General features: G+C 45.7%; 1 protein-coding gene across 2 annotated transcripts in view; it reads right to left on the reverse strand.

Annotated features, from left to right (window-relative positions):
* The window catches only part of PEX14 (peroxisomal biogenesis factor 14), a 152629-nt gene that overhangs the window by 75890 nt on the left and 63366 nt on the right, over positions 1–13373 (reverse strand). For both annotated transcript variants that reach the window (XM_043995745.1, XM_043995744.1), the window contains exon 3: positions 6647–6731. In XM_043995745.1, the coding sequence (XP_043851680.1) occupies positions 6647–6731 (85 nt within the window). The remainder of the gene's footprint in view (positions 1–6646; positions 6732–13373) is intronic.

Below are 13373 nucleotides of genomic sequence, written 5' to 3' on the forward strand. Positions count from 1 at the left end.
ATTTGGACTGTAGAGTGGGCCAGCACTGGGAGAGCAGTAAAAGAGGTAAAACATGAATCAATGCATCTTTCTCCTAATATAGGGGGTTTCTTCAAGAATGTATGAGAGTCGGGGGCAGCTAGGTGGCGCAGTGGATAAAGCACCAGCCCTGGATTCAGGAGTTCCTGAGTTCAAATCCAGCCTCAGACACTTGACACTTACTAGCTGTGTGATTCTGGGCAAGTCACTTAACCCCCATTGCCCCGCAAAAAAATTAATTAAAAAAAAAAGAATGAGAGTCCATAACTATCACCTCCTAACGAAATTCCCAAATCCAGAGCTTTCAAAATCATTTGCTTGGCCCAGGCTCCCCCAATACATGTCTTCTTGGTACCAGTATTTTTTCTTTTTTTTTTTTGGTGAGGCAATGAGGGTTAAGTGACTCACCCAGGGTCACACAGCTAGGGAGTGTCAAGTGTCTGAGGTCAGATTTGAACTCAGGTCCTCCTGAATCCAGGGATGGTACTTTATCCACTGCACCACCTAGCTGCCCCAATACATGTCTTTTTTTGTTTGTTTGTTTGTTTGTTTATTTGTTTTTTTGGCGAGGCAATTGGGGTTAAGTGACTCACCCAGGATCACACAGCTAGTAAGTGTTACATGTCTGAGGCCGGATTTGAACTCAGGTCTTCCTGAATCCAGGGCCGGTGCTCTATCCACTGCACCACCTAGCTGCCCCAATATACGTCTTCCTAATCCAAGTGAAGAGGTCCACCCTCCCCAGCCCTCACTCTTACCCAAGTCAACAGCCACTTTGTTAGCCCAGCCTGAGAAGTGACTTCCAATGAACAGGTGGCCCACAATCTAGCAGGGGGAGCAACTGGAAATAATCTTATTGCCTCCCCACCCCCCACTAGAACCTCGGCCGTTGGTTCAAGAAAAGGCTTTGTAAAGACTTCGGGCTTCACCAAGATGCATTAAAGAATTAATTATAAAGCAAAGCTGAAGGAGAAAATTAATTTTAGAAACACAAGAGGTTACAATTTTTTTTTCCTGGAGGTGGGGGAGGAAACATAGTTATTTTCTTTTTCATCCTAGGGGCACAAGCTGGGAGCTGTCCAGTCGATAACCTGGCCATCAGAACAAGGTTTGTAATTAAAAGGTCAGTGACCTGGAAAGCCAGGGCCTCACTCCCAGGGCTTCTCAGTAATGGCGGAGCTATTAAATTAAGACTGCTATGAAATCAATGCTAAAAAAGCTTTCATGGTAACGAGATTCCATTCAAGGACATGCAAACTGCCTCATGAAATGGACTTAAATTATAAAAAAGAAAAGTCATAAAAGAGAGTTAAATGGAAATCTGTATAAGAATTTACTCCCCTTTAAAATACTCCAGTTAGAGGCTCACTCGCCTCCTCTCTGCTGCCAAGGCTGAGGCCCAACTGGCTTCTTCCATATGTTTCCTCCTAGGAAAGAGGCAGCTTTGTTGCTGAAGGCTCCCCTTCCAAGAACAGACTGGAGATCTGTTTTCGCCTCCTAGACTCAGGGATACTCTAGGTTTTTCCTCCTTCACAGCAGTGGGAGGTACTTCCAACATGAGGCAGAGTAGGTTTGTTAGCTTATTCCTCAGAGAAGAGAGCAAGACATGAGCAGTGACTGATGCTTTTTCACCTGCACTCGGAGGGCCTGCCACCAGGAAGACAGAGAACAGCAAATCTCGTCCCACCTTGTCATTCAACAAGATGCTGGCTCTGTATTGGCCTTAACTATAAACCACACTACAAGACCCTATCCTCCCTGCCAATTGCTAAAAGGTTGGCCCTTCTACCGACCTCCCACTCCCCTTGCCACAAAGCCTCCAGCACCAAAGCACCCTAGGCTGGCAGACAGCAAGCCTGGCTGCTCTTGCTTCCTAGGCTGACTCTCTGTTGTTGCTTTTTAGATTAAGCCAGCCTTCCAGCCTCCAGCCTGCTTCAAGCCCAAAGTTGATGCTGCCTGGCAAGAACATCTTCTAAATCTAGGTTATTTCGATGAGGATTTTGAGCCCCCCCCCCCATCCACACACACACACACACACACACACACACACACACACACACACACACACACACACACACACACAGTGGCTGACGAGGCAGCCTGATGTGTCATCTGCAGAAGCAAGGAGTTGGAAGGCAAACAAAAACATTGATTCGAACACACTGAAGGTGAACAGCTGCTTTTCTCTTTCATCCAAAAAGTTCGCGATAAAAAAAGAGGAAATGTTGTAAATTACGCAAAACGGCAGTACCAACTTCAAAGAAATGATAAATGATTCTAATAACTTCAAGTTTCTCATTAATGACTCCACGTCCAGAGTTTGAAGCATCCTAAAGAGATCACAACAAAACGGTGAAAAGTTGAGATGAACAGAGGCCCCTTTTGGAGACTCCCCCCCCCCACCTCCTCCCCTGCAAAAAAATCAGTAACGCCCCCACCCTTCACCCCTGAGTAACAGGGGCAGGATGCAGTCCCAGCTCCCAGCTGTGGTTTCATAATAAAACAAACTCAGCTGATGCTCCTAAAGTAACCTTCATTTTCCACTGAACTGACATGCACTACAGGGACCTCAATTTCTATATTAAATATTAAATAATATTAAAAGAAAAACAAAATTGGATTTGCCTTTTCAGGAAAGAGATGTTTATTAAAAAAAAAAAAGTCCAGATTATCATTCAAGTCAGTGCTTCACTGCAATTCCCCGAAGTGGCATTTGCTAGGAAAAGCCAAGACTACAGAAGCCTCAAGCCCCCCCAAGCCAGGGCTCCAAACCCACTCACTGCAGTGACTCCTTCGGGGAGAGGCTGAGAGGGGAGGCTGCCAGTAGCCTGCCACAGTCAATGACCCACCCAGGTTCCCTCTCAGCAACTTCGAGGGGGCCAGAGGACCAGGGGCTTGCTGCCCCACTGTGCGGAACCGGGAAGGGCCCCCCCTTCCATCCCCAAGCAGAGGCTGCCAAGCTGTTCTGATCCTATGAGCCTGACCTAGGGAACTAGCGGGAAATGGAAACAGGAAGTCGAACTCCACAAAGGGGCCTTTTCTTCCCCAGGCGCCCATCAAACCGTACAATCCTCTACCCAGGGAGGTCCTGTCAGAACCCCCCCAACAGGGATTCCACTTGGAAATGGCTGAGAACTGGCTCCAGCAGCATCTTCGGAGAATAACAGAGCTGAGTGAATAAGAGACACTCCTGGTCTGGCCCATGGACAGGGTTAACTGAGCATAATTCCGTTTACAGACAGACAGATGCCTGGCTACCCTCATTTTTTCCCCTCAGTTTTGGGTTGGAAATGGAACATTCCTGCTAAAACTGACTTCTCATCTGCAAATTGCAAGGGCTGGCCAAGCTGATCGCTACAATTCCTTCAAGCTTTAGCCTCTCATGGCTGGCTCACAAAAACACACACACGGTCCCGAGAGGCTTTCTATCTGGTCATGGAGACTAGCTGGAGGAGTGCTGATTTGGGGTCAAGGCCTTGGAGTTCGACTGCTTAAGGGGCTTAGTTTCCTAAGGTGGAGATGCCCTCTTCCAATGCCTGGTACACTGAGAGGCTCACACTCAATGCATGTCAAAAGCAGGGCTTGAACCTGGGCCCTCCTGACTCCACCTCCAACAATCTACCCACAACACACCACATCGATGGACAATTAAGTGCGCCAAGTTGGATAGTAATAATGAAAAAAGGAAGAAGCTGTTGAGAATAAGTATCCAGAAGAGTACTGGAGCATAGCTTACTACCTAATGCAAGCCACAGCCAGTCATTTTAGAACTGAGACCATTAATGGTAAGGACAGACCTGAAAAGCAGCCCCCTTGGGCAGGGGAGCCACGGGTGCTGAGGCTGGAAGATGGCTGGAACTGGGCTAAGCAGAGGGGAGGAAATGGGGATATTTGGTTCAGGCAAACAAGTGGCCATGGACAAAAGCACATCCGTTGTCACAGAGATGGCCAGAGGGCACTGGCTCACTCCAGCCAAGTTTGACGTAGCTTTGGTCTTCCATGTTTCACGTTCTTAACGATTAGAAGAGAGGCAGGGAACACCATGACAAAGACTAAAAAAGGAAAAACAAATAACTGTTCCACCAACAGTTTCTGCTCTTTGATAATTATTAGCAGAATAACTCATAAGAAGTATTTAGGCCAGTGCGTGAGTCAGTATCTATCTGTCTGTTTCTTTCTCTGTCTCTCTGTCTCTGTCTCTGTCTCTGTCTCTGTCTCTCTCTCCCTTCCTCTTTCCCTCTCCCAGTCAGGGATTTATTAAAATTAAACAGATTAGATGAAGCTCTTGATACTAAAACTGCTCGGCAAGGCCTGCGGTGGGAAGTGCCGAGCAAACACCAGAGACATTTGTCTCCAAATTGCTCTAAATACCTTCTGCAAATGAAATTCTAACCCAGCTGCGCTTGAGAGAAAATGAGGACGAACTGGTCACTGTAGGTGGAAGAGCAGCGCAGGCCGTTATAATATTGCACAGTATGCTGGGGCTAAGGATCTCTCAGCAACAATGGATTTTGTATCAGGTTACCGTGGGTAATCAGCACGGCTTTTAGGCTCAGCTTTCCCCTGCTTCATTGCTTTGATGATAGAGCTGAAATCCCCAAGCTTTTATGATTAATTACTCCCCATAGGTCCACAGATTTCAAGGAAAAACTCTTGTATGGCACGATGCTCACACAGTGGAGTGCTCGGCCAACAAGCTCCAGATTTTCATAATCTCCTAATGGTGCAGAGTGCCCACAACACAGCCAGCATGTGGATGCCACCCCTCAGGCCTCAACCACTCCAGGGGGGGCCTGGAAAGGCAACATGACAGCCTCCATCCTGGCTGCTGCCCCAGCAATCCTGGTGCCTGAACACGCCGCCGGGGGCCTCTGCTCTACAGGGATTCCTGATGAGATGCTGGCCTAGGACAGGTTTGGAAAGAGCCGTCCTTTCACATAGGCATCACTAAATAGTGCTCGGCATACAGCACCCAACAACTTCCCCTTCCCTCCAAGTCGTACCAGTGGGGCTTTTGGGCACAGACTGCTATTCCAGATACTAAAGAGGGAATGATCTTGCTTTTTCTTTTCTTCTTTTTTTTAAATTTTTGGAGCGGGGAAAGGAAATTGGGGGTGCTTGCCCCAAGATAATTTTTTAAGCTGTATGAAAATCTATCATCAAATGATCTAAGGACAGAAACAGGCAAGATGATTATTCCCAAGTCATCAACAATCATATGAAAAAAAAATGCTCCAAATCACTAAAAATTAGAGAAAACACAAATTACAGCAACCCGGAGGTTTCACCCCACACCCATCAGATCGGCCAAGTTGACCAAAAAGAACAAATGACAGATGTTGGAGGAGCCGTGGGAGAAGAGACCCATTCGTGCCCTGTTGGTGAAGCTGTGAAGTGGCCCGGTGCTTCTGGAGAGCAGTTTGGAACTATGCCCCAAGTCACTAAACTGTACCGACACCACTGGCTCTGAAGTCCAAAAAGGTCAAAGAAAGCGAAAGAGGACCCATGCATACAAAAATACTGAGAGCATCTCTTTCTGTGGAGGCAAAAAAACTGGGAACTAATGGAGACAGTTATCCACTGGGAGGTGGTCAAACAAACCGTGGTGTGTGAATGGAACGGAATATTATCATGCCGTGAGAAATGACAAAAGGGATGGATTCAGAGAAATCTGGGAAAACACACGTGAACTAACACACGGTGAAGTGAGAAGAACCAAGAGGCTGGTTTACACAATCTCACCAGCACTGTAAAGACAAGCCTGGAAGACTGAAGAGTGCAGATCACTGCTGTAAGCAAACGCAGATACAGAGGACCAATGATGACGCACTCAACCCACCTACTGACCAAAGAGGATGGACTCAGGTAGAGAATGAGACACACTTTTCTCAATGTGGCCACAGTGGGGATGCGCTTGACTATTCATATTTATTATAAAGTTTTGTTTTTCTTTCTTTTTTTCCAATGGGGGGGGATGTGGGCCAACGGGAAGGAGTCAACTGAAAGGAAAAAGTCCCCTTCCCCTGCTCCTCCTCCCAAAAGATCTTCCTTCACCCTTTGTAAGTTACTGCTTCCCCACTTTGAGGCTTGGCAGGAAAAGGACGATTTGTTTGGTGTCCCCAGCGCAGGCGGCCCAGATTCTGCTTTAGGCAGTATTGAATTTGTTGGGAGTCATTCCTCTCCAGTCTACAGAAATACTAGAGCACCAGCCATTTACCATTTCAGCCTGTAAATCAGACTGACCCCAAGCCTGACCTTACCCTGACCTTGCCGAGCCTGAGCCCAAGCCCGAGCCCCTCTGCGTCTGTCTGTCTCTGCTCTTTTCTGTAGCAGGTGACCTCCTAACCCACAGCTGGCCATCCTGAGGCCAGCGTGATTCACAGCCAGAACAGACCTCATTCGAGGGGGCCTGGTTTTTCTTTCAGGCCCCTGTGCATTCTTTGAAACAGTTTTCACTGGCTGTCCTTTCTGTCCCACGCTAAGGGCAAAAACCTACCTCCCCAGTGATAGCAAATCAGATGAGTGCAGGGCACACGACACCTGTTACTAACAGCATGCTTCCTCCCCCAACCTGCCCCCACACCCATTTCGGGGTTGAAAATTCACAATAATGAAAGTTATCACGTACCTTTCTTCTTAAGAAATGCCCTTCTGGTTGAAAGTGGACTTTGGCGGACCCGGGAATTCTGGAGAAACTTGACTGCAGTGGCAATCTGGTTGGCAAGGTAAAACACAGAGGAGAAGAAAACATCAGGAGGCTGAATTTTAAGCTTAAAAAACCCCAAAATGATTCAGGCCAGATCTGCGGAAATCAAGCCCATGTGTTAGTCAAATTTGATAGCATAATGGCTACTTGTCAAACATCTTTTACAAAACAAAAACTTAAGAAATAGGATGTCATTTCTCAGTTCAACAACTTCCAACAGCTCCTTTCCCCTCAAGGCCAACCTGAAATTCTCTTGACTTTCAACCACTCTATCCAATCTATCCCTAAGCTATTTATTTAACTTTATTCCTGTACAACATCACCTCCCCATAAGAACATAACCTCCAAGTACAAAGTGTCTGGCCCATAGCAGGCACTTTAAAAATGCTTATTGAACTGATGAAACTTTCCCACCTCTCCTAGCCAGGCCTGTCTCCTTGGTGACCCTCTGGCCACTGTATGCCTGGCCCCTTTATTCTTCCCTTACTTCTCATTCTTCAAGGTTCAACTTGAGTTCCAGAACCACATGGCTGGAAGTCATATACCACACTGCATTGTTACTCAAATGTTTCATGTGCATTATTTCTTGTTCCCTCCAACTAGACCGCCCGCCTCTCAAGGCAGAGGAAAGAATGCCCTATTTTATACTCCTTTGCTATCCCTACAATAGGCATGCAATAAATACTAACTTCATTCAACTCCCCAAACACTTAGTAAGCATCTACCATGTATAAGGCCCTGCCCTAGAAGCCAAGAAGACAAAGCAAAAAGGAGCAAACTTCAGAGCCACTAAGCTGCCTGTAGAGATTCTCAAACTTTTTGAACTTGGAACCCCTTCATACTCTTAAAAATTGTTGAGGGGGGCAACTAGGTGGTGCAGTGGATAGAGCACCGGCCCTGGAGTCAGGAGTACCTGAGTTCAAATCCAGCCTCAGACACTTAACACTTACTAGCTGTGTGACCCTGGGCAAGTCACTTAACCCCAACTGCCTCACTAAAAATAAAAAAAAATAAAAAAAATTGTTGAGGACTGGGAAAAGGACCCACATGTACAAACATATTTATAGCAGCTCTCTTTGTGGTAGCAAAGAACTGGAAATTGAGGGAATGCCCATCAATTGGGGAATGGCTCAACAAGTTGTGGTATAAGAATGTAATGGAATACTATTGTGCTATAAGAAATGATGAACAGAAAGATTTCAGAAAAAAAAAACTGGAAAGACTTAAGTGGACTGATGCTGAGTGAAGTGAGCAGAACCAGGAGAACTTTGTACACAGTAACAGCAACATTATGTGATGATCAACTGTGATAGACTTGGCTCTTCTCAGCAGTGCAATGATCCAAGACAATTCCAAAGAATTCATGATAGAAAATATTCTCTACATCCAGAAAAAAGAACTGTGGATTCTGAATGCAGATTGAACCATACCGTTTCTACTTTTGGGCCATTTTTTTGGAGGTTTTTACCTTTTGTTCTGATTCTCCTTTCACAATATGACTAATGTAGAAATATGTTTAATGTGATTGTACATATATAACCTTTATCAGATTGTTTTCTGTCTTGGGGAGGGGGGAAGGAGAAAAATTTAGAACTAAAAATCTTACGAAAACAAATGTTGAAAACTATCTTTACATGTAACTGGAAAAGAATAAAATACTTTTATGATTTAAAAAATTGTTGAGGACTGCCCCCCAACCAGCTGTGTTTATGTGGGTTATTTCTATCATTATTTGCTGTACATGATATGAAACTATGTTACTATTAGTGTGAAAACAGTTTTGAGGGTCTTCAGGACTCCAGGGGATGCTCTGACCACAGGGAGAACCACTGATCTAGTCCAGCCCCCTCATTTTACAGATGATCAAAATGGAGAAACAGACCAAAGAGAAGGGCCCTGCAGATGCTCTTCGATGTTTGTGTGAGCCCCCCTCCTCTCACACTGCCCCCTCCACTGCACACAGTGAAGTGGTGGATTGTGCTCCACCTAATCCTTCCAACAACTGCAGGCATCACTTGTTAGCTCCTGGAGAGCAGGTCCACCAGGTCTTACACTCCTTCTATATCTAATCCCCAACAAAGATCAACAGTGTTTGCCAAAAACTCAAAGCTGATCTGATATTCCCTGGGAAGCTAAAAATCTAGAAGCATCCCCAGCAGACCACCACCCTGAGGGCAGGCCATCACCACTCACTGTGGTTCGAGGGTAGTCTGAAGAGCTCAGAGAAGAATGCTGCTAGTCTGGGGCTAGAGCAGTGTTTTACACACAGCTAGGACTAAATGAAAGGAGAATGAGCGTATGAAGGATCCGCTAACGAACACTGACCAGCCCACGTCACCAGAGGAACAACACTGGAAGCAATCTTAGAGTCTTCTTGCTCACAAGCCAAATAGGGGGATGGCAAAAAAGCTGACGAAGAACTTAACTTCCACCTCACTTGATACATCAACAGCACCTATTGACACTGGGGCAACAGGCAAGAAGCAGGGAAACCCCAGTCTGCCCCAGAGAGGAGAGGGGTCATTTTATATGACCTCTGTGATGACGCTTCATCAAAACCAGGAGAATAATCTAATCTCCGGTTCCAGGTGAGGACGACCCATCCTGGGTAGACACACCGTTCATTCACTGGCTGCTGTTCAAAGGATGGAAAACCGTGATAGCCCATGGTGACAGTGGTAATCTCTTTTCTTTCCTCATCCTTTTATGCAAATTTAATGCAGGTTACAGATAAGACATTTCTTAAGAGTCCCAAGTAATCCAGAAAAGGCAAATGATTGGACCAAATGGCTACTCCACAATCTTCGGGTCTTAAGACTTATAATAACCAAGACATACTATTTTGAAGATAAATTCAGGGGTTCTCCATTTTGGTCAAATGTTGGTCCCTCAACCAACAACACACATCAATATGCCTTTACATGCTATTTCTCAGGATCCAGGCTCAACTCCAATCTGTTGGTAGCTAACTGCCTGGGGCCATAAGCTTTTCCCAGAAAGCCACTATCATCGTCATAATAAAAGCTAATAGCTCATGCTTATATAGAGCTTAAAGGTTTGCAAAGTGCTTTAAATCTATTATTTCATTGGATCCTCCCAATAGCCCAGTGAAATTATCCCCATTGAACAGATGAGGAAATAAAGGTTCAGGGATGTAAATACTAAGATGGCTCTAAGTATCACATACAGGGGTGGAGATAGTTGGGGTGGTGACAATATAGTACAAACATTATGGATAATCTTGGCTGGGCACTCAGCTAATCAATCAACACTGATGAAGTGACTGCTCCTTGCCAGGCACTGTGCCAAGCACTGGAGAGGCAAAAAAAGAGTCTCTGCCCTCAGGAAGCTCACAATCTAATGGGGGAGACAAGTTATATAAAGGAAGAAGAGGAAATAATTAATAGTGGAAGCGAGGCAGCTAAGTGGAGTGCGGTGGATACAGCGCTGAGCCTAGAGTCAGGAAGAATTCAGTTCCTCGCCATTTGACTCTGGGCAAGTCGCTTAACTTCTGTTTGCCTCCAGTTTCTTCAACTGTAAAATGGGGCTAATAACAGCAACTCCTTTCCAGGGCTGTCGTAAGGATCAAAAAGGATGGGCAAGATGCTTGGCACATCGTAGGTGCTATATAAATGCTAGCTAACTAGCAACAGCCTCAGTAGCAGTAGTAGTGATAAGAAGGACTGGGGAAAGCTACCAGTAAAATGGGATTTTAGTTGGGACTTAACAGAAACCAGGGAGGTAGAAGTCAGAGGGGAGGAGGGAGAGCATTGTAGGCAGAGACCAAGCCTGCAGCAAAGAGACAGAGGGTCTTGTTCACAGAACAGCCAGGAGGCCAGTGTCACTTCAGACTAACGTCCCTTTCAACTCCACATGCTGGGATCTCCACGGTGCCACCCAGCCTCGTTTCACTGCCTCCCATGCAAGCCTCTCTTTTCCTCCCTAACCTCCACTTCCCCATAGCAGAGGATCCGGCCTCCTACCTCATTTAAAAAAGAGGTGCTCTGTGATGAGCTCCCTCTTCTCCCTGATTACACTTACAAATCCCTCTAAAATGAGTTCCCTCCCATCCCATGCATTCAATTATCCCATCTACGCAGATGACTCACAGATCTATATACCCATCAGTCAGGGTCTCTCTGGGGCCCCAGGCATCGTCGTCATCACCAGCACCACCACTGTCATCAATGAATATTTATTCCAAGACAACTTTGTGCCAATCAATGGGCCCACAACTACTTGCTACATCTCCACCAAGGAGATCCTGCAGGCACCTCAAATCTGAAACGTCCAGAACAGGCAACTTTAGCTTGCTCACGATGTCTGTCCCCCCTCCAAACTTGCCTCTTTCAGATGAGCTTGCAACCCTCCTTCCAGTTACCCAAGCCCATGCAACCCAGGGCCATCCTCAACTCTTCCCCCTCCATCACCCCTCTCCTCTATATCATTCGGTTGCCAGGTCCTGTTAATTCTATCTCCACATTCTCTCCAGAAGTTTCCCCCCTTGCCTCACGCTGCCACCACCTCCCCTCCAGCCTAAACTAAGGCAGTAACTTCCTCCATGGTCTCCCCTTTCTCTACTCCAGCTTTTTATTTTCAAGAGCTGTCAAGTCTCTCTAAGGCACACAAGTTTGATCATGTCACTGTCCCTCTCAAGAAGCTTGACTAGTTCCCTACTGTCCTCACCTTGGCCATCTTGTGCATTTGTGCCCTTCACTCACACTGCATTCCAAATTGACCTCTTGGCCGCAGACCTCTGGTCCTTTGCGGGAGCTGTCATACCATGTGGGTGCTGCCTCCCCTCCTCTGCCCTCTGCTTCTTAGACTCACTAGCTTCCCACAAAGCTCCACTTAGGTCCTGCCTCTACATAAAGCAGGCAGGCTCCCCCAGGTAGTTTACAGACCCAGAATCGGAAAGTTCCATCTTCAGATTCCACTTATACTGTGGCTGCCTCCTTTGGAACTTTGATCATTACCATCTGGACCAGGCTAGAGTCAAACCAGCGCTACAGCATACATAAGAGGCCGTGCATGGTACACTAGCCATTCCTTTCTGGTTGAACCAAATCCAGACCCTCCCCTATCCTCAGCCCCCTCCAATATTATGAACAAAACACCAGCTGATATATCTTCCACATTAAGAAGGAAAGGAAGCCATCTTCTGTGCCAAGACAGGAAAGGATGGGTGGGTGTGGCCAAGGAGATCACTGGACCTGGGTCACAGGGTGGATGGCTAAGTGAGAAGATGCTGTTCTCCAGCTGAGGGAAATGCACGAGAAGAGGGGAGTCTAGGTACCATGCTGCATTCCCTGTGTCCAGCTCTCCACAGGGGTACTAGAGGGTACACAGGAAATGGGGACAGAGAGGTCTTCAACAGCACACACTAATGGTCTCATCCTGCTGTTAACCCACTGAGACAGAAACCTTTCCCTTATCCCTCCAAAATTTCCCAGGGCAGAGAAAGGAAACACAAAATCCCACCACTCAAATGAATGTGTTTCACCTTGTTTTTGAATACAGTCCTGCGTCAATGCATTTCTGGTCAGAGAGCAAAGTTTTGATGGCTTTAATGGTGCACTCAATGCAGGGCTTGGCGCATTCCATCAATTTTTTTTTTTAAAATTGCATCTCTTATTTCTTTAAATACATTAATCAGGCTAGTGTAGGCAAAACGGATCCATCGGACAATGCAATAAACATGAATTATCATCTATCCAACACGCATAATGGCTTAAAAATACATAATAGCAGGTGTAGTTTAAATGATTAGTTATTACACCTGCGGTGGGTCTGATTCAATTGGGAAAAATCATCTTTAATAGGTTAAAAGGTTTAGATCACCATGCTTTCCTTAAAGTGGCTGTAGAGAGGGGATGATGGAGTGCTCTGTCATTAGTAATTCATTTAAGAAAAACGTGGGGGATATAGCAAAGAACAGCATAAACGAGCGAATCCAATTTAAACATCAGGTAAAGTAGAAAACACCTTTTAAAAAAGCAAGATAAATGAATTTGGAAGAGGGATGAAATTGACGTATTTATTTTAACGGGAATTTGACAAAGTCCCGGCACACTTCAAACTTGCAAAAATATGAACAATTTTTTTTAAAGTTTCCAGCCGCTAATTCTAAGCCATATAAAATAATTCAGTCAAACACCTGCATAAAGTGTGTTTGGGGCTGGTTTATGCCCCTCTTGATCTCTGTCGGAAAATGCAGGCGACAGGCAAATCACATATTTAACGGCATCGATACCACTGCGCCAGATGCAAAAATATAAAGTACCCAAACTAATAGCCTCCTTGTAATGTGCTGAATAAGAAAGATGCCCAAATAAGCAGCTACATCTAAGTGTAAACAGAGGAAAACCTCTCTCCTCCTTTCACTAATTGTTTCTTTAGCTACTCTTTACCCTTTCCCTCCTTCTCCCCCTCCCTCCAAGGAGCTGGTAGCACAATAAAAAAAGGGCCTGGCAGATCGAGAATTTTATAAGCCCTGTGATTCATACACAGATGTTAACAGATTTTCCAAAAATCTTTATCCATAATGCAAAGACTTTAGTGGGCCAAATTACTGAAGAGCTCGCAGTCTGTTTCCTTCCTCTACTTCTGCAGCTGGACACTTTTCATTAACTCCAGGAGACCCTAACCC

This window comes from Dromiciops gliroides, chromosome 3 (assembly GCF_019393635.1).
Source record: "Dromiciops gliroides isolate mDroGli1 chromosome 3, mDroGli1.pri, whole genome shotgun sequence".
In the NCBI taxonomy this organism is placed as follows: domain Eukaryota; kingdom Metazoa; phylum Chordata; class Mammalia; order Microbiotheria; family Microbiotheriidae; genus Dromiciops; species Dromiciops gliroides.